At 42.8% G+C, this 26,844-nt stretch overlaps 1 protein-coding gene across 4 annotated transcripts in view; it reads left to right on the forward strand.

The window, feature by feature from the left end:
- Window positions 1–26,844, forward strand: part of PTPRM (protein tyrosine phosphatase receptor type M) — a 745,411-nt gene that overhangs the window by 649,925 nt on the left and 68,642 nt on the right. For all 4 annotated transcript variants that reach the window (XM_087869969.1, XM_087869970.1, XM_045781827.2 and 1 more), the window contains 2 exons: window positions 15,128–15,204; window positions 19,137–19,173. In XM_087869969.1, the coding sequence (XP_087726095.1) occupies window positions 15,128–15,204; window positions 19,137–19,173 (114 nt within the window). The remainder of the gene's footprint in view (window positions 1–15,127; window positions 15,205–19,136; window positions 19,174–26,844) is intronic.

Raw genomic sequence — 26,844 nt, forward strand, 5'->3', positions numbered from 1 at the left:
TTCTACCACCCAGGGCTCACTTCTACCACCACCATCATCATCTTCAGCCCTCAAGACCCTGCACTTAGGACGGACGATTTTAAACCCCTGTGTGTAGGCACTGAATGTTCCATGACTTTACATCCAGGGGCCAAAGCAGACCAAGACACATGAACTGGTAGGAGAAGGGTACATGAGTGAGGGGTGGGCTAATGAGAAAAGACCTGTTGGACAAAAGAGAAGAACACAGGATTTGGAGCTAGAAGACGCAGGTGGGGTCTTGGCCCCACCATATACTAACCAAGTGACCTTGGGTAAGTCATGATCATTCTCTATGTCAGTTTCCTGAGTTTCACCTGTTATGGAAACAAATGCCACATAAAAAGAACACTGATCGTTAGCTGAAAAAAAATCACATTTTTTCTTCTCATTACTCCTGTGTTGCTCTTTATCCTTTAGTTTAGTGGATTTGTAGGTCATTTAAAAACTTTTTTTTAATTCATTTATTTGTCAGATTGAAAGAGAGAGAGCACAAGCAGGGGGAGCGGCAGGCAGAGGGAGAGGGAGAAGCAGACTCCCTGCTGAGCAGGGAGCTGATGGGGGCTCCATCCCAGGACCCTGGGAACATGACCTGAGCTGAAGGCAGACGCTTAACTGACTGAGCCACCCAGGCGTCCCTAAAAACTTTTTTAAACTCAGCATTTGGAAGCCTCAAGTTCAAATGATGAGCTGGTAGGTAATTGCAGGCACCACATTGCTCCCTAATTGTTAGCATGACTGTGCACAGTGACCCGAGCTCCTGACAGGCTGTCTCTGGGCTCCATCTCTGGGTGGTTTGCCTGGCTGTCACCTAGCTGATTTTCTACCTCTCACCTGCCCTCCCTCCTGTTCTCTCTCTGTCTTTCAGTGTTTCTTCATCAAGTTGCATTGTTTGTTCTTGTGCTTTTCTAAAGACAACATCAAAAAGAGACTTCTGTGCCCCAGCTACATCTCATCCAGTCTTCTATTCTTCCTTCTCGGTTGCTGTGGCATCTGGAAACCTTTTCCCGTGCACACGTGTTTATCTTTTGCTTTTTTCCATGTATTTTTTTATGTATCATAATTATTCTGTTCTACTTTGTATTGAAGCATAGCTGACACACAGTGTTAGTTTCAGGTGTATCACATAGCGATTGGACAAGTCTGTTCTGTTCCGCTGTGCTCACATGATGATTTCACGTACAGATACATGTCAAATGATTACTGTAATCAAGCTAGTTAACAGATCTCATTAGTTGCCATTTGTGAGTGTGCAGTGAGAGCCCCTGAAATCCACTCTCTCGGCGTATTTTTAGTACTTAATATAGGATCGTTAACTACAGTCCTCATACTGACCATGAGCTCTCTAGACTTATTCATCCTACATAATTGCAACTTTGTATCCTTTGGCCAACATCTCCCCATTCTACTCTGCTTCTCTGGATCCCACTGTTTTAGATTCCACATATAAGTGAAATCATGCAGGTTTTTTCTTTCTGTGTCCAGCTTACTTCACTTAGCATGATGCCTCCGAGGTTCCTCCGCATTGTGGCAAATTATAATCTTTTCATCTAGTTTTCTGTTGTTTTCGGAAACCCCTCTAGAACTGTCTGGGATTATTTATGTAATTCTGTACAAGGCCCTACGCTAGCATATCCTGAGATAGCAGTCACTTAGGCCTCCTCCAGACAATTATTAATGCCTTTTAAGTAGGGTATCCAAATCCTCAGATAGCACCACAGTCCACCCCAGCTAAGTAGGGTGAGTTTGATACTACTCAGGGGCTGCAGAAACACCACTGCCGTTACCTTGAATCCCAGACCTGCCCTGGGCCGGCCCTTGCCCAGCCTCAGAGTCAGCCTTGCAATCCTAGGCATCGGCCCCAAGTGGGTGTGAGCGCCCCAAGTGGGTGTGAGGGCCCCAAGTGGGTGTGAGCGCCCCAGGTGGGTGTGAGCGCCCCAGGTTGTTCTGACAAATCACTTCATTCAGGAGCTGCTTCGTGTGAGACTCCTTATGTGCCTTTACTTACAGCAGTGAAAATAAATCTTCAGTATTGTTAGAGTTACAGAAGGATTTGAGATAAAAAGAATAAAAATACTTCTCCAAATCCCGCTTATGTACGCACCCATATCAGTTTCTTAATGGGCATGGGGAAGCGTATAACCGTCTCCCCCCCCCCTAAAAAATGATGTAATTGTAGAAAAGTTGGTTATGCTGCCTGAGATGCCTACTTCATAGCACCTAGGCCTCAGGAAAGACCACCAACCAGGAGGAGGAGCTGGGGATTTCCATCAGCGTATCTTCGAAATTCTCCTTAGTGCTTTTCAGAGAACAGGAGAAGCGTTGGTAATGATCACATTCATTGTTCTGCAGCATCGTTTGCATATAAAATGGTTTTAATGGTGCTTAAAAACTGCTTATTGGCTTTTGCTCTTAAGTAAGTAAAACTTTTCCCTTATTTACATTATAAATTTGCTGAGCTAGTCCTTTCCAAATATAAACAAATACCCCCCTTCACCACACCACAAAAACAGCCCTCCTGATTTTCTCAGTGGTTCCTAATTATAATTAACTTTGAGCTTAAGATACACACCAAATCTCCTGGCTAACAGGAACCCCTTTGAGCCTGGGGTCCTCTTTTCTGGGGGCTGGCAGTTGATAAGGAGCCAGAAATCTGCAGGCCCTCCCAGGCTCCCTCCCCTCTTTCTATGGTCCATTCAACAAAGATGTACTGGTCTGCCATGTGCCACGCTCTGTGCCAAGCTAAAGGAATTCTTTCAACTGATATTATTGAGTGCTTATTACATGCCAGGCACTATCCTAGGTGTCAGAGACAGAATGGGGAACAGAACAAAATTCTTGACCTGTATAGTACTTGACATTCTTATGGTGGCAACAGAAAAAGTCACTAAGTAAACTATAATATATCTTATTAGAAAGGGAGACGTGTAACAGGGAAAATGGAGCCGGGAAAGGAGACGCGTGGGGCAGAGGTTGGAGTTTTTAAGTTGTGGTCAAGAAAGCCTCCCTGAGAGGACCAGATGCAAGCCTAGGCCTGACACAGGTGAGGAAGGGAGCCAGATCCAGGCAGAGGCCCTCAGGGGGCAGGCCTGCCCCAGCGTGGTGCCCAGGACAGCAAGGAGGCCAGCGTCACGGGAGCAGGGTGAGGGTGAGCAAGGGCAGAGGTGGAAATGTGAAGAACTGGGGTGACCGTGGTAGCCCAAAGTGGACACAGCCCCTGATATTTTCCAGGGAAGGGGCAGGGGAGGGGAGACTTAAATGATTATACAAAGGAATTAAATGATTACTGAAATATATGAAATAAAGTTAAGGGCCACAAAGAAGAGGTATGTGGTATGGTGAGACTCTATAATGTGGGGATTGACTTCTTCAGGCGGTGTGGAAAGGCTTCCCTGGGGATGTGAAATGGAAGACGACTGAGTCAAGGGGTAGAGGAAAGGGGTGCTGCAGACTGGGGGTGCGTCACGTGAGCACACCCTTCACAGGAGAGAACCCCCTGAGTCTGAGGAACTCCAGGAAGGCCAGGTAGCAGGAGCTGAGAAGGAGGGGTAGGCCAGCAGAGGGGGAGGGGACGGTAAGTGGAAGCCAGACCTGCAGGGCCTTCTGGGGAAGATTAAGGATTTTAGTGTTCATTAGAAAAACAAAAGGAAACCTCATCAAAGAGTTTTTTGAGGAGAGGGGTGGGGGTTGTTCATCAAATTAGAATTTGGAAAATTTAATCTGACTGCAAAATGAAAAATGAATTGGAATGGGACCCTAGTTAAGAGATTCTTTCAGTTGACCAAGCGAAAAGCAAAGATAATGTGGACTAGAAAGAAGAGAAATAGATTTAAGAGAAGTAACTGATCAGATCGAATGGATTGGATGTGGGGTAAGGAAAACAGAGGAGTCAGAGATGCTTCCATGTTTCTGACTCATAGGAGGATGGATGCGTGGTGCATGGACGGTGAGCGGATAGAGAGCTGGAAGGACGGGACATTTACTCTAATGGGTAGCACTGAAAGGGAACCAGATTTGGCAGGGAGCTCAGGGATAGGCGTGATGTTGACAGTAGCAGAAAAAGCTTATGAATTGAATCTGGGGACACAATGAGATGCCTGTGAAACATTCAAATGAGATGTCCAGTAAGAGTTTATATTGACTGCTCTGAAATCCAAAGAGGAGGGATCTGGGCCCAAATATAAACCGGTGAATCTTGGAGCATAGAATGGTAGTTGAAACCTTTGGCATAAGATTATCTGTGGAGGAAGCGTGGAGGGGATCCGGCGCCCCCCGGGACCCAGCCTGGAGGGGCTTCAGTAATGGGAAATACTGAGGCAATACTGCCTAATGTGTACAAAGGAGCATTGTCTCGTGGAGAAGAGAGGGTATCAATAGTATCTTGCTGAAAGATCTAGTGCAATCAAGACTCTGATGTAACAACGTGAAAATTATTTATGAAATTAGCAAATGGTGCTTTGAATGGACTAGGCAGGGGGTGAGGAGGCAGTGAGTGAGGACATGACTGGAGGAGAGACAACTTTATGAAGGGGAAGAGAAGAGGGTCCCTTCTGAGCTTTGGTTTTCATCCTCATTGTTACCCATGCCCTCCTGCTCCATTTTCCCAGCTAATAGTGAGGTATCTAACAGGGGAGCGAAACCTTTGACCCAGTCTGTCCCACCTGATTCTTTGAACCCGTGACCCAATCTCAATGCTCATGCTGAAGACCACTCTTCCAGGGTTTTGTTCCGTAGCCCTGTGCTTCTCTCTACCAGTGGAGCCCCTCCAACAGTGTCGTTTCTCAGGAATACAATAGTGTCATGACCTGATGTAGAAATAAAGGCAGATGAAGGGAGGCTGATGGGAACAAGGGGTTGGTTGGATAAGTATGGGCTGGCAGGGAGAACTTTTGTGTTAAAAATCAGATGGATGAAAATAAGTGAGAAACAAATCAACACAGCATGTTTAGGAAGGCAGAAAAAAAATCTCGAAGAATTAGGCAAAATAAGAGTCAGGGGTCCTGCCAGGACACTGAAGATTAAAGAGGCAGCATCTCTAATTGAGGGTCTAGGTGTAAGCAATAAACACAGCAAGACTAAGGAACACATAAAACCAGCAGCAGAGCAAAGATTAACATGGAGCCTTCTACCACTAAACTCGAAGGTTCCTTATTTGCTTGGTGCTCAGAACCAGCATGGCCTGAGCATCCAGGTGGGCACAAGCATCAGGCTGGCCACGCAGGGATAGACCACTGAGCACTTTCCATCCTTTCACTTGTCTCTTTTGCATCTTGTACCTTGAAACCAGTGCAGCACTAGTGCTTGGCAAGTATGTAACCACAGGAGAAGCAAAGCCATTATTTGCAGAAATCAATTGTAATTAAAATTAATTTTGAGTCTCCTCTCAGAGGGCAAATGTTACTTAGATCATTGTAATTCCAATTTACCTTAAATATGTCATCAATATTTAGCAGAAAGAGAGAACTGGTTGGAGGTGAAATATTATCAATGACACACTCCCCTTCTACCACCGTAGTAATATCTAATCACATACAAGTGAATTGCAAGGCTATTACCCATATCCATCGTGTTTAAAATGAAAATGTTAAAATATTTGAAGCTACTTAGAGGTTTTTCAAATATAATGTTACGTGACAAAAAGGGTATAATTAACCCTTTTTAGAGACTTAGAGTGAAACATAGAGACCTGCTTTAAATGTCTAGATACCCCACCGCTAGTGTGTGAATGCACACATCCGTAAATGTGAGCATTTACACATCCATAAATAAACACATGCGCACACATAAATACCCACATCCATTCATACATAAACACACACACACATGCATACATAAGTATACGTACATGGGGAGAAACACCAGCAGATCATAATTTTTCAGTAGTAAGCAATGGTTTGTTATGCTTTATACCAGGTCTTTATGTGCCTGTTTCTTGTATTATTTTTGCCCTATTTCTTATAGTAAAGGCTTTTTTGAAAGGAATGAGAGGAACAGCAAGAAGGCCTTTATATAGATTTTCTCAAAATCTCACTTTGTTATCCTTTTTGTTGGGCTAACATTGAATTGTGATTATAATATAAACATTTGTTGGATTTTGATCATATTCCAGTCATCCATGGCTACATGAGTATCTTTTTTCCCCAATTATAAAATCAATTCATACACATTAAGGAATAATTATGCAGAAATGAAAAGTTACAGAAAATTGCTCAAAACCTCACAACTAAGTTCGAACCCTACTAACATCTTTTTTGTTGTTTTTTCCTTCATCTTTTTCTATTTTCTGCCTTGAAGTTGTTGGATTTATTTTTTAAAGTAAAAATACGTTTATTGTTTTATTTCTGATTCTAAAGACAGTATAAACTGTGTAGACAATTAAAATAGTACATGAAATCATAAAGTTGAAAAGAAATATCACTCCAGATTTTCCCACCCAGCAGAAATCCCACCCTTTCACTTATCCCACTATGCATTCTTACACATATACACCATTATTTCATATAAATAGACTCTTAAGAGACATGCTGCTTTGTAACCTTCTCTACTTCACCCCACAATATGTCATAGAGATCTTCCCAGGTAAAGAAATTAAACCTATAATAATACTTTTGGATGATTGTATCATATTCCATTGTTTTATAAAACCGTTGGTTCACAACCCTCTTCAAGCTTCCTGGGTGTACTCTGAAACCAGCTCCCAGACACAGAGGGAAGGGAAAGACCAAAGAAAGAGGCAGGGCACTCCGGGATTGTAATTGGGAGTTTTAATAAATAAAGGGAACTTATATACAAGGCTTATCTTGGGCAGCAGCAAGATGAGTGGATCCCTGCATTGCCCGCCAAGTCTTAAAGGTTTATGAGGAGAACTTAACTAGGTTTAATCACTTACATTGTGCAAGCGTTCTCAAAACCATATCACTATCTCAAGACTATGTCCTTGGAGTAGCCTCTGGGAGCAGGAAAAACAAGCAGAACCCACATTCCAAGGATAATGGGAGGATGGGTGAGGAACTTCAAGTGCCCTGGTCCAGCTCATGGGTCAAGCACCAGTCATATCTTTTTAGTGACCTTCCCCAACAGAGACCACTGTTGATCAGTTCCCTGTTGATATACTTGAATGGTTTGAACTAGGTGGGGACAGAATAAATTGTGTTTTAGAAAAGCAGCTCTCAGCTTGGATTCACAAAATTCAACATCCATTTATGTCAAAAACTCTCAACAAAGTGGGTATAGAGGGAACGTACCACAACATAATAAGAGCTACATATGACAAGCCCACAGCTAACATAATGGTGAAAAGCCCACTCAATGGTTAAAAACTGAAAACTTTTCCTCTAAGATCAGGAACAAGACAAGGATGCCCACCCACTCTTGCCAGTTTTATTCAACAAAGTATTAGCAGTTTTGGACGTAGCAATTAGGCAAGAAAAAGAAATAAAAGGCATCCAAACTGGAAAGGAAAAAGTAAAATTGTCACTATTCGTGAATAACATGATTTTATATATAGAAAACCCTAAAGACTACACACACACACACACACACACACACACACACACACACACAATTAGAACTAATAAATGAATTCAGTAAATTTTCAGGGTACAAAGTCAACATACAAAAATCTTTTGCATTTCTATACATTAACAAACTATCAGAAAGAAAAATTAAGGAAATAATCACATTTACAATTTCATCAAAAAGATTAAAATATCTAGGAATAAATGTAACCAAGAAGGTGAAAGACCTATACTCTGAAAACAATAAGACATTGTTGAAAGAAATTTAAGAAGACACAAATACATGGAAAGATATTCTGAACTTGTGGATTGGAAGAATTAATATTGTTAAAATATCTGTGCTACCCAAAGCAATTTACAGATTCAGTGCAGTCCCTATCAAAATTCTAGTGGCATTTTTTTACAGAAAAAGAACAAACAATTCTAAAATTTGTGTGGGACCATAAAAGACCTTGAATAGCCAAAGCAATCTTGAGAAAGAAAAACAAAGCTAGAGGCATCACACTCCCTGATTTCAAACTACATTACAAAGCTATAATAATCAAAACAGTATGGAATTGGCATAGAAACAGATATATAGGTCAATGAAAGAGAACAGGGATCCCAGATATAAGCCCACACATATGTGGTCAATTAATTTACAACAAAAGAGGCAAGAATATACGATGGGAAAAGGACAGTCTCTTCAATAAATGGTTTTGAGAAACTGGGAAACCACATGCAAAAGAATGAAACTAGGCTACTATATTACACTAGATATAAAATTTAGCTCAAAATAAAGATGTGAATGTAAGATCTGAAACCATAAGTCTCCTAGAAGATAACGGAGGTAGTAAGCTCCTTGACATTGGTCTTGGTGATGATTTTTTGGATCTGACCCCAAAAGCAAAGGCAACAAAAGCAAAAATAGATAAATGGGACTACATCAAAACAAAAATCTTCTGTGCAGCAAAGGAAACCATCAACAAAATGAAAAGGCAACCTATGGAATGGGAGAAAATATTTGCAAATCATATATCTGACAAGGGGTTGATATCTACAACATATAAATAACTCATATAACCCAGCAAAAAAAAACAAACAATCCAATTTAAAAATGGGCAGTGTTTTTTCTAAAGAAGACATGCAGATGGCCAACAAGTACATGAAAAATGTTCAGCATTACTAGTCATCAGGGAAATGCAAATCAAAACCACAGTAAGATATCACTTCACACCTGTGAGAATGGCTGTTATCAAAATGACAAGAAATAACAAGTATTGGCAAGCATAAGGCAAAAAGGGGGCCGCATGTCCTATTGGTGGGAATGTACATTGGTGCAGCCACTATGGAAACGGTATGGAGCTTCCTCAAAAAATTAAAAACAGAACTACTGTAAGATCCAGCAACCCCACTACTTGGTATTTATCTAAAGAAAACAAAAACACTAATTTGAAAAGATATATGCACTCCGATGTTCATAGCAGCATTATTACAATGGCCAAGATATGGAGACAACCTGTGTCCATCCACAGATGAATAAATAAAGAATATGTGAGATATATATAGAGAGAGATAGATATACACACACACATAAAGATATAGGTAGATTAGATGGATATACATATAGATAGATACAGATATGTAGATATATCTACAGATAGATATATCTGTATCTATCTGTATGTAATGGATACTATTCAACCATAAAAAAGTATTAAATCTTGCCATTTGCAATAACATGGGTGGAACTAAAGGGTATTATGCTAAGTGAAATAAGTCATACAGAGAAAGACAGATACTGTATTTCACTTATATCTGAAATCTTTAAAAAAAAAACGAAACAAACAGAGAAAACAAAACAAAAATAGACCTATAAATATAGGGAACAAAGTGTTGGTCACCAGAAGGAAGGAGGTGGGGGGAAGGACAAAATAGGTTAAGGGGATTAGGAGGTACAGTCTTTGAGTTATAAAATAAATAAGACATGGGGATTAAAAGTACAGCATAAGGAATATAGCCAGTAATATTATATCAACTTTGTATGGTGACAGATGGTAACTAGACTTACTGTGGTGAGCATTTTGTAATGTAGATAAATATTGAATCATTACATTGTGCACCTGAAACTAATACAGTATTGCAGTTGCTAGAGGGAGGGGGGTTGAGGTGTAGGTAAATGGGTGAAGGGGGTCAAGTGGTACAAACTTCCAACTATAAAAGAAGTAAGGCATGGGGATGTAATGTAAGCATGATGACTGTAGTCCACAATATTGTAGTACATACTTGAAAGTTAACAAGAGAGTAAATCCTGAAGCTTTCATCACAATAAAAAAAAATGTGTAACTTTGTTTAGTGACTTATTGTGGTGATCATTTTATAATATATACAAATATCAAATCATTATGCTGTACACCTGAAACTGATGTAATGTTGTATGTCAATTATACCTTGATTTAAGAAAAAAAAATGTTAAATAAAAAGACAAGTTCCTGAATAGATGCCAGGGGATTAAGATGTAGGAGCTATTGGGGAGCATTCATCCTATTTCCAGATCTTTTTCCTGTTTCTCCTTAAGACTAGCTTAAGCTCATCTTTCCCAAAGATTGGCTACTTAAGTTGTGCTGTTCTTCCCTCCTCCACTGACCTCCAAACAAGCGTCCTGGGCTCTTTGTAGTTTGAATTGCTAAACAAGGGTGTCATTTTTATTCACATAAGTGGGGTAATTCCTTTTTAATGGAAACTGTCCTCTATTCCATGAACTCGACGTGTACTTCTCGCTTGGTCTTCCCAGTGATCCTCTGAAGGTAGCCTATCATCAGCATCCTTTTACAGACGAAGCTCAGCGAGATTCAGAGTTTGTCTAAATTCACAATCTGGGAGAGTTGTAGAGCCAGTATTCAAATCACGGTCTCTGGGACACCAAAGCTAAACACTACACAATATCAACATGACATGGTTTTGGAATAATCAAGAAAAATATACCCATACTGGAGGAGAAATAGGGATGGTAATTTATAACTCTAAAACTCAGGTCTTTTCAACCTTACTAGACTGCGTCTCCTTGAAATACCAAGTCCCTATAGTCTCGACCCCTTGGCTTTCATGAGCAATTGACCTATTGTTAGCCACAAATAGGATTTCCTATACTTTTATACCTGAACAGCTGAGTTCTCCAAACTTCTTCCTCCTTTCAACTCAAACGATAGCCCCTGGTACTGAGGAAGGCTCTCTCCCAGCTGGTCAGCCTCCAAAACAAAGTGGAAGTATGGGGCTCAACCAGTGGGAAGTAGCATTTCTGTGGATCCCTTGCCTGAGTGTCTCCCATATTTGCCATATGTCGGAAATGTCCTCCAGGCATTTCCTCATAGCGGTTTGATACTATTTCACCTCAACAGTGCCCCAGGAGAAGGGATTGAGCTTTCCTAAAAGAACGCCTGATGTATGATAGTCTTAATTGGCTTGTGATTCAAGGTGAATGAGATTTCAAGAAAAGATGGCAGTGAGCCTCCACGTACTGACTTATTTGCTCCCCAACCGTCTATAAATAAATAGGGTTTTCATAACCAACTGAGAGCTTGATTTACAAGAGGATGCCTGAGAATCCCAGTTTCTGTCACCAAGGCATTTTCAGATATGCAGCAGGAGTTTAGGGAAGACTCTCCTGGCCGGAGGGACAGATCATCTTACTTCTTTTGCCTTTACTTTTGCTGACTCAGCAGGAGGGATGGTGAGACTTGCCTTTTTATGTTATGTTAAAGAAAGATGGTGCTCTCATTGGTGTGCCGGAAGACAGAGGATTACCTTGGTAAGTGCAGGCCCGGGACAGCCAAGAGGGCAATCATGCAATGACCAGCCTCCTCCCCCTGGGCAAAATTCATGTCCTTTTGTTCTGCCTGACAGCTGACTCCTTCCTCTGAGAGATTAAGCCCATTCTCCCCACAAAACTCTCTCTCTCCCTGCCTTAAGATACACTGACTTATCAATACTCACACATTTTATCACTGAAAGGAAAAATACCTCCTAAACCTCATTGCAGTAATTCTTACGCCATCTCCTGAGTACATGTTAATAACGTATGGCAGTTGTCCTCTAGTGGCTAGCTCCAGAGTCACTGTCACCACTGCCTTTCCTTCATCGGGGCAAGGGGAGTCACAGGGGAGCTCCCAAGGGCTCCAAGACAGCAAGCCCGTGACATGCCCTTCCTGCCTTTGAAGGTGCTGATTCTCAGGACACCCAGCCTTTGAGTGGAACTTGAAGGTGTATTCTACAAGAGAGGGGTGGAGAAAGTGGACTCTCACTTTTTAAATAATTGTGGTAAAATGAAAAAAATATGAAACTTACCACATTAACCCTGTGTGAGTGTCCAGTTTGGTGGCATTAAATTCACTCACATTGTCGTGCCACTGTCACCACCCACTGCCAGAACTTTTCAACTTCCCCAAGTCTATATTTACTCAACGCTTGCCCCCTATTCCTCACCTCCCCTCAGCCCCTGGCAACCACATTCTTCTTTTTTTTTAATTTAATAATAATATTTTTTTATTATATTAGGTTAGTCACCATACAGTACATCCCTAGTTTTTGATGTAAAGTTCCATGATTCATCACTTGCGTATAATACCCAGTGCACCATGCAATACGTGCCCTCCTTAATACCCATCACCAGCCTATCCCATTCCCCCAGCCCCCTCCCCTCTGAAGCCCTCGGTTTGCTTCCCAGAGTCCATAGTCTCTCATGCTTCATTCCCCCTTCTGTTTACTCCCCCTTTCTTCTTCCATTTCTTCTCCTACCAATCTTCCTAGTTCTTATGTTCCATAAATGAGTGAAACCATATGATAATTGTCTTTCTCTGCTTGACTTATTTCGCTTAGCATTATCTCCTCCAGTCCTGTCCATGTTGCAGCAAATGTTGAGAAATCGTTCTTTTTGATGGCTGAGTAATATTCCATTGTATATATGGACCACATCTTCTTAATCCAGTCATCTGTTGAAGGGCATCTCGGCTCCTTCCATAATTTAGCTATTGTGGACAATGCTGCTATGAACATTGGGGTGCATATGGCCCTTCTCTTCACTACCTCTGTATCTTTGGGGTAAATACCCAGTAGTGCAATGGCTCGATCATAGGGTAGCTCAATTTTTAACTTTTTAAGGGACCTCCACACTGTTTTTCAGAGTGGCTGTACCAACTTGCATTCCCACCAACAGTGTAGGAGGGATCCCCTTTCTCCACATCCTCTCCAACATTTGTTGTTTCTTGCCTTGTCAATTTTTGCCATTCTAACTGGCATAAGGTGGTATCTCAATGTGGTTTTGATTTGAATTTCCCTGATGGCTAATGATTTTGAACATTTTTTCATGTGTCTGTTAGCCATTTGTGTGTCTTCATTGGAAAAGTGTCTGTTCATATCTTCTGCCCATTTTTTGATTTGTTTATTTGTTTCTTGTGTATTGAGTTTGAGAAGTTCTTTGTAGATCTTGGATACCAGTCTTTTATCTGTAGTGTCATTTGCAAGTATCTTCTCCCATTCCAACCACGTTCTTCTTTCTGTCTCTGTGCATTTGACTACTCTGAGTATCTCATGGACATGGAATCATGCAATGTTTGCCCTGGGTTGGGTTTATTTCACATCAATAATGCCCTCAAGGTGGACTCTTTTATTTTTAAATAGTGAAATATAGGTACAGAACAGGACATAAAGCCTCCAAATACAGGTTAATAGATTTGTTGTAAAGCAAACACTCATAAAACCACTAAGCAAGTCCACAACAGGACCCTTTCCCGCACCCCAGAAAGCCCCAGCGAACCTCGCCTGACCACAACTTGCCCCTTCTTTCGTTGAAACAGTGACAGTCAAGACAGGGCATTCGTTAGCAGGGTGAAGAGTTAAAGGCGTTGCACGCACCTGCTGTGTGTTGGGACCACTGCCTGTGGTTGTGTGCTGCAGGCAGTGCTGTGAAGAGAGGCTCTGGGACTGGGCACTGTGGCCTGGGTGAAAGGTGCTCACAGGAATATATAAAGAGAAATGAAATGAAATGAAAACAATTTCTGTCTGCTTAGGAAATACACTTTGCATATGTCTTGCAGGTTTCCCCATCAGGAGGAGAGTAAAGCAATTAAATGTGGAGTCGTAGCAGCCAAGTTAAAAAAAAAAAAAGATTGAGGGAGGGAGAGAGGTAATCAACCGAACAGTAGAAGATGATGGGGAAACTCTTTATTTCAAAGGCTCTGTTTATGGGAGATGAGAGTGCAGTCTTATCAGAGATTGAAGTCCCTTTGCAGAACATTCCAGAACAATTTGAGAAGCCCAAGGGTGGTAAATCACAGTCAATGGGCAGCATTCATCCTGAGGTTCTAAGAGAAATAAAGTGCGAGAGAGGGGGATTCTGACAAGGAGGTACAATAGATTCTGAGACAGCACTGCTTCTGAAGATTGGGAGCCTCTAATGTGATGCCTGCCTTTTAAAAAACTGCCCAGGGAAAGTCAAGGAGTACAGGAAGGCAGACCTAATCTCCCTTCAGAGGAGCTGACTAAAAGCCTGATGTGTGCAGAATGGCCATGATTCAGGTCTATTGGAGCATCTTTCATTTGGGAGGCTCAAATGGCTTTACTGCTGGAATTGCTCACCGCCCTGCTCTGCGGTAGCTGTGTGTGCGCACCGGCTCTCCTAGCAAATACAAAAGCCGGAACAATCCGCACATCCCCAGCACCCCGATGACTCACCCCACACACACACCGCCAGCAAAAATATGGACAGCGGGCCTCTGGTTTTGGGTAAAATGTACTCTGAGAAACTAGGTCTTAGAGTAGGTCACCGCAAGGAAAACTTCCGACTGCAGACGGGTCCACTCCTGGCTTGCTGCCGTGTGTGAAGGCATCAGCTGCACAGATAGCATGTCCATTACACAGCACGTGACAGCGGCAACAGCTGACATCTATCCATCACTTACTGTATACCAGGCTCTCTTCTAATCTTTTCGATTTTACTTTAATGCTCACAATAATCCCTTGAGGTGGGCACCGTTAATCCCCACGCTGCAGATAAGAAAACTCAAGCACAGAGAGATGTGGTAACATGCCCCAAACCCCAAGTGCGGGGTTCTAACCTGCGCACCTGACTCTGGATCTCACACACATGGTGCAGAGAGTGGCTTAGGGAATTCAGGGACAGCCCCAGCTAGGTCCATGTCTGCACCTCCCAGAAGGCTGGGCCATGGTTTATAACCATCATTTGTCAAGGTGGATGTCGGAGGCAGCCGCCAAAATCTCAGGGTTTGTATGTGATTTAGTGAAGTCGCTACACCTTCAGTCCGAGAAATGAGTCTGTTGTGATTCGCAGGACTCGGTGTGGACGTTTCAGACCTCTGCCAATGCCTCACGCCAGTAAATGATCAAAGAATAAGTTAATGAGAAAAATGCAAATAATTATAAATCCTTCCTAGTCTTAAGAGCAAAATAGGAAGTGTAGAAGGTGTGTAGTGTTTAATTCTTTGTTTATCTTTAAAGCAGCGTGGATGTGGACGATCTCCATGTAATGTGCTTACATTCTGGAGCTCTGAGCAGCCCAGTAGTTTGCTTTTCACCATTGTTTTCTTTTTTCTTTGCAGATGATCATTCGCGGGTGAGGCTGCAGACCATAGAAGGAGATACCAACTCAGACTATATCAATGGAAATTATATCGATGTATGTATTTTGAAACTGTCAGTAAGCCCAACCGTTCTGATACATTCCCCGTCATGTATCCGCTATGGTATTGGTGGGCACTCATTGCTACAGCTCCAGAGCAAACACTGAACTGTCGCCCCACACCCCACAGAACTTTATGGTAAACACATGGCCACTCCTTGCCTCAAGTGGGCCTATTGGCTGGTGACCTCCTCTCTAAGCTTTGGGTCTCCTTTGCTGTCCTGTGCTCTTGTGGACCAAGAAAATGTTATTTCCATTTTTTTTTTGTCAACAACTTAGATGATTTGACACTTAAAAAAAATCTGTTTACCTATTAATAGGATAAAACTCACTAATTCCTAATTCGATGATTTGCAATCTCTTGTCATTACCGCACTTTTAAGTTGCCTTCAAAGTAGTCTGCAGCTGTTAACCAGGACATCTAATGCACACAAGACATGTCATTAAATATGTAGGCTGTTTAATTATTGAAGACTGCTGCTTTGTTCATTCTGCATCATGTTAACTTAATGTCTTACATTAGAATAAATTCCTGAGGAGACAGCATGTTTTCAGTTGAAAGAATGAATGAAATCAAAAGTAGCTTGAAATTGAAGGGAAAGTCATTGTTACCTTCAAGGCCCAGGCTCCCATTAAACAAGCTTCAGCTGTCTTGCAGTTCCCAAGGCAGAGTGCTTGGCCATCACATTGTCTTCTAGTCCCTCAATACTTCCACAGACAGGTTTTATCCATATATATATGGGTTCCTAAATTTTCTTGGTTGAGTATAAATCAGATGCTACTAAAAGTACTAGGATCATAATCTCTAAAAGTTACCTAAAAATAACCAGAAGAAATGTTATTTTTAGTACTACTTGGAAAGGTTTGACACTTGGGTTATAGATCTGAGGGTGGGGACTGTGGGGTGACTATTTGAAGAATAATTCACGTCCCATTCCTCAGGCGAAGACCCCTACGCCGCTACAGTTCATAATGACCCAAAACATACCCAACCCAAGTTAGGTGTTTTTTTTCCCTAGTAAAGCAAAATTTCTTCCTAAAGTATACACATTGTACTTATTTCCTTATCTAGCAGATGTTTAGTGAGTACCTTATGGGAGAATTCAGAGGAATCCAAGACCTGTTACCTTCTCCCCAAGACCTCACAGTTTAGAAGCTAAAGTAAGAAATATCTTCTCTGTGACACTCCTTCCCTTGAGAGATTCCATGGGAATCCTGTTCATGCTCCAGTCCCAGCTCCTAGAGCCCCTGCAGGGTCCTTATGCTCAGGGACAGTATCCTACTCATCTTTGTATCCCCCGCACCAGGCACAGACCTGCAGTACTGTAAGCACTTAATAAGTGTTTGATGAATCCCTGCCTGAAGGAGTAAATGTAATCAGAGTAGGCTTTGTGGTAGAAGTGATTTTAACTAAGCTTTAAAGAATGGGCGGGTAGAGATGCAGAGGAGGAAAGACATAAAAGTAATGAAAATACCAGATTAATTAGTTTTAATTTTAACAGAGAAAAGAGTCAATATTCAGGGCCCCTTTATTCACTTAGTCAATAGGATTTTATTGAGCAGCCTATTATATTACATGTCAGTTACTGTTGTAGATATTGGAGTTATAACTGTGAGCGGTTCAGACCAAAAACAAAAGCAGACCTCTGACCCAATGGAGCTGGTGCTGTAATCGGGGGAAACAGACAATAAATGAACTAAGCCAGTTAATTCTCTACGGTATATTAGTTGGTAGTGTGTACGATGGAGAAAATGAGAGCCATAACAGGGATACGGAGAACCAGGCTGAAGGTGGATTGTAATTTTTTAATAGAGTGGCTGGAGTCAACTCTACTGAAAAGGTGATATTTGAGTGGAGAAATTGAAAGGTTGTGCCATGTAGGTATTCAGGGAAAGAGCATTTCAGACTGAGAAAAAGCCCATGAAAAGGCCTTGCTGTGGAGCATGGCTGGCAAATTTGAAGTGAAACAAGCAGGTGAGAGTTGGTGGCATGGTACAAGGTGGTAGAGTCATGGGGGAGCAGGTCAAAGGGGTTGCGGGGCCAGATAATGTAAGCAGTCATTCAGACGTGGGCTTTTACTGTGACATGGGCAGTCACTGGAGGATCTGAGCAGAGGGGTGATATGATGCTGAAGTGGAGAGGAGAACACACTGTAGGTGGCTGAGAATAGAAGCATGAAGACCTCCCAGGTGGCTATAGGAACATTGCGGCAAGGGGGTGGCCTGAACCCGTGGTGGCACTGGAAGATGAGAAATGGTAGGATCCTGGATCCACACTCAACCCAGGGCCCTGGATTTGCTGATGGATTATCTTTGGGGTGTAGGAGCAAGAGAGGGGTCAAGGTGCCTTTGAGATGGAATTGCCATTGTCTGAGAAGAAGACTGTGGACAGAGCAGATTTGGGTGAGAGGTAGGGCGGAGATAAGGAATTCACTTTTAGCTATGTTAATCCTTAAGTATATGTTAGACATCTAAGTGGAAGTGCTGAGTAGGAGATTATCCCACATCGGGATTGGGGGGTGGGGGGAAGCCCAGGCTGGAAGTGAGGATGCAGAAGTCATCAGCATACAGATGGTATTGAAGGCCACAGGACTAGAGGAGATCACCAAGGGAGTCCATGTAGCTGAGGAAAGAGTCTAAGAACTGGGCCCTCCAACGTCAACATCAAGGTGAAGAGGAGGAATGGGCAAATGAAAGAGGGGGGACAAGCCAGGGAGGGAGGGAGGAAGAAAACCGGGAAAGCATCATATTCCAGAAAGCAAAGAAGAAATTGCAAGGGGGATTAATTGCAAGGGGATTAATCCTGTCACGTAGATGGTGGCAGGTCACAGAGATGAGAACGGAGAAATGACCATTGCGTTTAGCAGCACAGGCCATTCGTGAGCTGTGTGGATTATTTCCATTTTGTAGACGAGTTCCTCCTATCTCCCAGCCTTGCTAGGACAGACACACGGCGCCTTACGTCAGACAGGGTCTTGCTTTTTGGTGCTTATCAGCTGGCAAGAAATGAGTGATCATTTAATAATCCTGTTTAATATCTGTCGAGAGTCTATATTTGAGACCTACAGCAGGTCAGTTGTATAAAGAATGTGTTTGCTTTTGTTGTTCATTATCAATGACTTGTTTTTAAGAGCAAAAAAATCGAACAGATATGCATTTAAATTGTCTGAGAAATCTGTATTTCCTCCAACTTTCTCCTGTTTCCCATCTGGCTTTGGGCACAGTATATTGGGTAATCTCAGGGGACAGAAATGGAAAGTATTAAGGTCCATGGTGATATTCTGTTACCTGTGTGTAATTTTCTCTAAATTGGTTTTATCTCTCCCAGCTATTGATCTTCCAATGTTCTTTGTTCCCTTCTTCCTTTGGTCCCAATCTTCATCTTTTCCCCTTCTCAGAGAGTCATGATAAAAGGAAGGAAGGGGCCTTGCAGAATCTCTGCCTCTTCAAATTTCTGGCTCTTGCCACAGCAGCATGGCGCAGCATTAGCAGTGTTTAAGAATGACGTTCAGCATCACTATCGATATAACTGCCTATACCGGGAGAAGAGAATATGTGTTAAAGCCCTTGGCACGTTGCCAATAACATCCCGAACATGAATGAAATCCTATTGCACATTCCCAGGCTGTTTGCAATCTGATAAGAGTCGTGGTCATGTTATTTCAGAGAATCCATAAGTTGTTAGTGTTTGTTGCTCACCCATCATCTCATAGCCAGTGGATGATTAAGTTACTCCCACCCCCAGTGTAAGCAACAGCTCTGTGATGTCTGGTGCACCTTTGCTTTTTACGAGGAACCGCGTGGTACTGCATCAACTGACACAATTGTTGGTGTTTGTATGTGCATTCATTGTGGCAAACTTACTGTGTGATTTCTGTGCTGTTTATTGATTTTAAGTTGGTCAAACATTCTTTCTCATTTATTTTTAGGGTTACCATCGACCCAATCATTATATTGCTACCCAAGGTAAGCCTATTACAGTTTCGGTGTCTTTCTTTGGTTGTTTGCCCACTCTCTATCATTTTGTCCTTGTGCCACATCTCCCTCCCAGAATGATATTCCACACTGCTATAGCCCCATTTATTACAGTTCTCGTCATCAACAGCCGCCCTTGTTTCTTCATCAGAAGGTCTGGTAATGCAATCATTTAGCTAGAACTTCATGTTGTGATCATTAGAAGAAGTGTATTCATCAATTCATTATTGAATTAAATCTGTCTACCTTGGGAATCAATCTGACATCTTCATAAATAGATATATAGATATTCAGTAAATAAATATGTGCTGAGCATTATCTATACAAAGACCCATGCTAGCTGCTGCCCGGGGTGCAGGCAGAATCCATCAAGCCACCCCCTCTCACGCTGGTTGTGGGGGAAGGTATGGGGTGACCCGTACATTATTACAAGCAACTCCAGTTAGAAATTTGTGTGAGAGGTTCAGAGAAAACATTAGAGAAACTCGGAGAAGATAGAAGTTGCTTTCAGACGAGATGATCCAAACACTGCTTGGTGGCAGAGGTGGGCTTGGGAAGAGAACTTCTGACCGGCAGAGACATGAGCCGAGATCTGAAAGCAGGCAGTTAGTGCTCCCAGGTGGAAAGCAGTTGGTGTATCACTTGGGCTAAAGGAAACAGGAAACCTAGAGGAACGTGTTGGGGAAGCTCATAGCAACAGCTTTTGTATCCTCCTCCTGGGACACTGACTGTGAGGTGGGTCATCTGTGGAGAATGAGGACCATTAGAGATCTGAGGTGTTGGGAAAGAAGCATCGTAAGGGATGTGTTATCGCATCTGTTAGATGAGCCAAAGAAATGCTGAGAAGCAGGCAGGACCCAGTTAGTGTTGAGAGCGTGCATTCTCTTCATTTTATTATTTTATCATTGTTTCCAGTATTGCATTATATTCCAGAAATAGGAGCAGGGAAATCAAAAGGATATGACTTGCCAGTGGTTAGGAATTGGCAGGGGGTGCCCAAAAGAATATCAAGAAGCAAGAGAACAAAGGATGCCAAGAAAATCATGCCTGGAAAGTCTAGGCTTAGAGGCAGGAGGGCTGGAGATGTTTCATGGACCACAAGAAGAGAGAAGTAGCTAAAGGACCAAGATCAGGTTCAGTTAATGAGTCATAGGTTGTAGCCAGCAAGCAGAATCTCAACACTTAGAGCAGCACCATCCAATGGAACCTTCTGCGATGGTGAAGATCTTCCATGTCTGGTCAATATGGTAGCCACCATATGAAGAACTGAGTTTTACATTTTAGTATTGATTTAAATACTAAATTGGCTATCCCCTACTGGTAGCTTTGGACAGCAGAGTTTTGGGGTAGATACCTCCAAGTGTGACTGAAATGGAGCCACTGTGGGGCTTCGTCCTCCTAATCCTGAAAGCCTCGGCCAGAACCTGAGTGGCACCATACATAGAGTCCACAGTCTCGTGTCACCATTTGTGATTCTACACCTGGGTTTAGGCGACCTCCTTAACCTCCAGTATGTGTCCTCCCCTGAAATGAAGTCAGTAATGGCTTCTTCCAAGGTCACTTGGCTAGTCAGAAGAGAGGTCACATGGAGTGTGCCCGGCTTGAACCGGGCAGGAAGCAGACCCTTACAGGAGTTGCTAAGGTCTCCAGAGAGCAAGCGCCTGGTGCAGACTCTTACCTGATGGGACAGAGCAAGGACGTGTTTCCAGGCCTCGAAGTCCAATCCTGGTTGCCTTCTCCTATACCCTGCTACTTCCAAGCTGAGTCAGTCGATGCTTTTAAAGGAACCCCTTGTTAGTTCCCTAAAACCCTGCTAATAGATTCCAGAATATTCTAAAGTAAGGATCATAAATATCTGATTTGATAAATTTGACGATAATTTGGAGTTAGCAGTTTTTATAAATGTATGTGAAAATTTGATCATAAAATACATAAAATACTACTGAGTTCTTGATTATCAGCCCATGTTTTCACAAATAGCATGAACCTAAAGTTAAATCTTATTTGAATTTTCAAAATTGAGGACCTCTAGATAAATGTGACTGAACAGCCAGCCAAAGTAGAAATTAAAACCCCACAGCCCTCTGTGCGGCCCCTCACCTAGCATTCCTTCATTCATCCTATCTGCCCCTCTCTCCCCGAGGGAGATCATGCTTTGAAGAAAGCTGCCATTAGAGACGTCACTTTCTGATGCCTTCAGAATTCATCTGAATCATACTTAATTGCTCAGTAGCCCTCTTTGGGAGCATTCAACATATCAAGCGTTAATGAGTAAATACATTTGTTGGCAGCTAAGAAATGGTAAATGTAATCACTTTGCGGCAGACCACCGATGTGCCCTTAATGGAGAAGGATGTGATGTAATGCCCTGTTTGGCAGAGCGTGGCACCTTTCCCGGCGCAGGATGGTCTACAGGATTGCACTTCGGAAACTGGCAGTACTTACGTCACTGCTGGTGGTGCAGGGGGAGGGACAGAAATGAGCAAATTTTGTTTTGTTTTTTTTTTAAGATATATATATATATACATATATACATTTTTTAGAGAGAGAAAGAGTGTGCAAGCGGGGAGTGGGACAGAGAATAGAGGGAAAAGGGGAGAAGATGACCCCCTGCTGAGCATGGAGCCCAATGTAGGGCTGGATCCCAGACCTTGAGATCATGACCCGAGTCGAAATCAAGAGTCAGATGCTCAACCGACTGAGCCACCCAGGCGCCCCAGAAATGAGCAGATAGTTTAAGTCTAACATTCAATCAAGGCATTACACATTGTGTTAAGAGTAATGCATTCAGACCATGATGTCTGGGTTAAAAAGTTAAAATCTCTTTTCTAGTTTATTACACAAACATAATGTAACTGTTAGCCTCGGATTGCCAGGGGACTTCTGATCCTCTGCGGTAACTGGCGCGGAGAGGTTCGGAACCTGCCCCTGGATCGCCTTCATAGAGAAACAAAAACCACAAACGTCCGATTCTAAGAATCCAACAAAATGGGTATTAAAGCAGATGCGATTTTAAAATCTCTCCTTGCTCTTTTTCTTTCCTAGTGTGCACTGATGTAATTCTTTAAAACCTATTCATAGCAGGAACCCACAGAACTACATGAACAGTCCAATTTACTGACAGCCAGTTTTATTCCCAAGAGTTTAAAATACGTAGATTTTCACCAAGTCCCTTCAATCTGGAAGACATGTCCTGAATTTATCTCTTCAATCTCTTCATCCCCCACCTCAACTTTATTGATTTTTGTACCTGTAACTGACTTTGACCTTTGATGGTAATGGTCATGTTTCTACAAATTTAAGGGGCCACAATCAAGCCAGATCTGTGGCTTTTTTAGTATGTTCTTCCTGCCCCCTCCTCCCCTGCTCCATTTAACTGTTTTCCATCTGCAGCTAATGTATCGATGACCCAGTATTCATTTCATCACACCTGCCTGACCAGCCGTTCATACAATTGTAACACTCAGGATTTATGATTTGGCACACAAGGAATCTGAGAAGAGGAAGTCATGTCTATTACTGTATGTCTGTACTCAGAGTGGGGATTTCAAAAGCAGGGCTCACGGTGAGGGGCAGATGAGTACGCAGGTGGGTAGGATTGCTCAGAACCGATCATATTTCACAATCAAAAGATACCCTGTGGAGACCCCAGTGTGGGCCACGAGCTGGAAGAAGCTGCACATGTTTAGAATTGCTCCTCCAAAATGATTTGGGAGAATACCTGCCAGCCATGTGGTATGCAAATGAGGGGGCCTGGAGAAGTGTTCTTTTTAGGATTGTTTGGTTTTATTTCTAAAACTGACTTCAAGAGTCCTGCTTTAGAAACCTCAGGAAAGATGCCGTCAGCTAGTTGAGGAAGGACACGCTGTCAGTCTGTAATGGACACGGCCTGCCCAGCACCCAGCCCCTCTTCCTCATGACCCCACTGCTGTGTGGGCTGGAGGGGCACACGAATATCGGCGGATCCCGCCAGAGGAACTTGCCTGTCATTCCCTCAGGGGAGCCAGCATCCATGATGAAATCTGGAGGGCATGTCACAGTCACATGGTGGCACCCCGGCACTTGACTGCCATTTCTGGGAGCCGGAGAAGGGGTAAAGAGCCTCAGTGGGGTGAGTGGGGGAGGCAGGTCTTAAGGCAGCCTTGAAGGAGGGTTTCTATGTCGGAGGACAGAGGATGGGATGAACAGGAGGACTACCAAGGTCAGGGAGGAGCACGGAGCCCTGGCAGAGGGCACGAGGGAGACCTGACTGAAGATAGGAAGGATCTTCACCTCCATGGTATGTTGGGTCCTCTTGGTCGCTTGTCGAAATGGACCTTCTCTCAGAAAAAACTCACACATACACACGGTTTCATATAGACATTCAGGCATTCACAGACAACAAAATCTAGCCTGAAAAATTTCTATAGCCCAGATTTTTTAAAAAGCCCTGAGTTAGAGGGGTAAGAAGAACTGGAAGGTAAGGTGAGGACATTGGTTTAAAGGCTGTGAATAAAGAGTGTTATTTAATGAAAGGAAGAAGGGCAGAAAAGGGAGAGGAAGGATGTTTCTGAGCCATGTGGTGATGAAAACAGTGCTTTAAGAAGATTAGTTAGGGGATGTTTGGGTGGTGCCATCGGTTAAGGGTCCAACTCTTGATTTCGGCTCAGGTCATGATCTCAGGGTCATGAGATTGAGCCCCAAGTTGGGCTCTGTGCTGGGCGTGGAGCTTGCTCAAGATTCTCCCTCTCCCTCTGCCCCTACCCCACTGCTTGAGCTCTCTTTCTCTCTCTCTCCTTCTCTCTTTCTTTCTTTCTTTCTTGCTCTCTCTTAAAAAAGGTGGGGGGGACTAGTTAGTATGGAATTATCCTGCAGAGAAAACTGGAAACAAAGGTAACAAGAAATAATCACACACACAAAAAAAAAATCTGGGGTACAAATGAATAACTCAGACAACAATAATGACAGCAAGGCAGATGTAGCTTTTATTTTATTCAATAATCTAAGTTGCATACAACTAAAATATGTTTTCTAATAGTAAATATATTATAGTGTCAAACAGTTGATTTTTAAGTGTGTTCCTTCTCATGTAATAAAAAGTGATAAATATATTTTCTTTCTATATTTGTAGTTTTGCTTGATATAATATACTTCTTTTGTTTTGTTTTGTTTTGTTTTTAAGATTTTATTTATTTATTTGACAGATATAGAGACAGCCAGCGAGAGAGGGAACACAAGCAGGGGGAGTGGGAGAGGAAGAAGCAGGCTCATAGTGGAGGAGCCTGATGTGGGGCTCGATCCCATAATGCTGGGATCACGCCCTGAGCCAAAGGCAGACGCTTTAACCACTGTGCCGCCCAGGCACCCCATAATATACTTCTTTTTGAAACTCAGCATGTTTAGTTGTCCTTTGATTCAATAAATATTAAGTGCCTATTAAGTGCTAGACTTTCTGGTATAACTAATTTCTATCCTCTGACAAATTGGCTATTACTCGTCTCATTTCGTAAATAGAGGAAAGAGGGCCTCAGGGAGCAGCAGGGGTTGACGACAGAACTAGAGTGTAGTTGAGTGCCAGCAGTGCACCTGGGAGGGTTCTGGATGCTCTTCCTCCTTTCCGTGTCTAGTGCTGCGTGATACCGTGTGATTCTCACCCCAGATCAGAGGCTCAGAGTTTATGCTCTTTCTCCTGGACTGAAGCTTGCCCCTCAAAATCCAATCCCTTCCTTCTAAGTTATGATCTTTCTCCAAAAAAAGAAAGCAAATTTTCTATGATACAGTCATATCTGAAAATACCTCTTAATTAAAATTGTCTCAGATGTCCTGAAATATGACACTAAGATTCCAGAGTTTCCCTGTTCCCTGGCGGGCCTCTGGGCACCTGTTTAGAGACCCGCTAGTCCGGGGAGCGAACACTGAAGGTGACAGAAAGAGACTCTATGTGGCAGCAAGATCATGGCTGAGGTCAGAATTCCAGTGGGGTGGCCAGGCCTGTCAAATTAGCACAATCCCCCAAAAAATTAAATGATGAAAGGGGTGTCAAGGCACCTATCCTCAAGAAGAGTAAAGTGTGTGGATTTTAACAAGTGAGCACATCCTTTGTTCACAGAAACTCTGGATGCTCAGTCACACTGGGACTGATAGAGAAAACCAGTTACCAGATAGCTATTTACCAGGAGAAGTATCACTGTCCGTCAGGCAGAACCGCCCTCCGCCTGGCAAGGACATTCTGCATTGCCGGCCAGCTAAAGAGGAAGATGCCTGGGCAGAAGGTTGCTTCATGTCTTGGCATCAGAAGAAGGGCACAGAGTTCATTTATTAATTCAACAGGTACAGCCCCATGCCTGCTGGAGAGCTGGCACGAAGCAGATGCCCAGTGAGACTGTTTAAGAATGAGTGAGTGAGGGAAGGAAGGAATAAATGAATGAATTGGCAGTTACTGTGAGCCAGACACCAGTTAGGCGGTAGAACATTTCAACCAAGCAAAAAGGCCATCTCCTGTGGGCCTGACTCAGCATCTGTGCATCTGCGTGGATTTGGGGACCGTGGTCTCCACCTTCTGTGGCTCCAACTTTTCTGAGTTCCAGCCGATCAACGCCGATTCTTCCAATGTGTCAGCCAATCAAGGCACTGTTCTTGGAGATAATCCGTCCTGGTAAATCTCCACCCTGACCCTGCTTGTGCATATCCCCCCTCCCACAGACACCGGATATAATCAGTTTTATTTGTCCATAATTATTATTTATTGCTAATTTGAAAAAGAGAAGCCTGAAAATAAATGTCTTCCAGAGACCTTGAGCTAGGAGCAGACCTTTAACATGAAAATAACAAAAATGTGGGGAGTGAAGGTTTCCAGCAGAAACACCTCCCAGTCGTCAACTACTGCACTACGGTTGAAACCTCGCTATAGTGACTCCCTTCTGTTTGCTGTCGATCTGGTTTGCGTCTCCATGTCCTCCACGTACGCTGTGTGGTGTGAACATTTTTCGGAAGGATTTTTCAGAACGATAAATGTGGTTTATATTTTTCTGGCTCCAAATTCTCCCTCCGGCCTCTGAAGCAGTGAATAATGGTGCTTAGAATAGGTACACGTAACTCTCCTCGGCAAGTCACGCTCGGAGCAGACTTGTCAGTGTCAATGCAAGTTCTACACGCGCTGTGAAGAAGCTTTTGTCTCCTGCATTCTGGCTTCCAGATGGAGATGAATCCTTGAAATTATTTCTCGGTAGAATTGAGAGAAAAAAAGTTTTAATCGAGAGCTAAGCCTCCAGTACACAACTTTTGTTTTTACTCCTTCAACTGCCGGTGTGTACAAGTACCGTGGCTGCCATTGTCCTCCCAGCTAAGTGGCCGCCATATTGCTGATGGGTTGCAGACTATGTTTGGAGTCACTTATTGTGTCATCTCTGAGGTTGATTTAAAAGTCTTGCCTGGTAATGTGGTCTCTAGTTTTCAAACTTAAATAGGGAGGCTTTGAGGAAGTGTCATTTATACCCGGGCAAACGGTGACCCTTTGTGAGGTCTGCATTCCATATGCCCAGGGTCAAGCTCTCCATGGAGGACCCACTGCATGTTACTCTCCCTGTACGGTTTTCCAAAGAAGAATGAACAATTGCAATTAACAGCTTCTCCACAAACTGACTTTGACACCATAATTTTTCTTCACCAGATTAATTTCAACAG

The sequence above is a fragment of the Ursus americanus genome, chromosome 19 (assembly GCF_024610735.1).
Source record: "Ursus americanus isolate L20-20 chromosome 19, mUrsAme1.1.p, whole genome shotgun sequence".
NCBI classification, from domain to species: Eukaryota; Metazoa; Chordata; class Mammalia; order Carnivora; family Ursidae; genus Ursus; species Ursus americanus.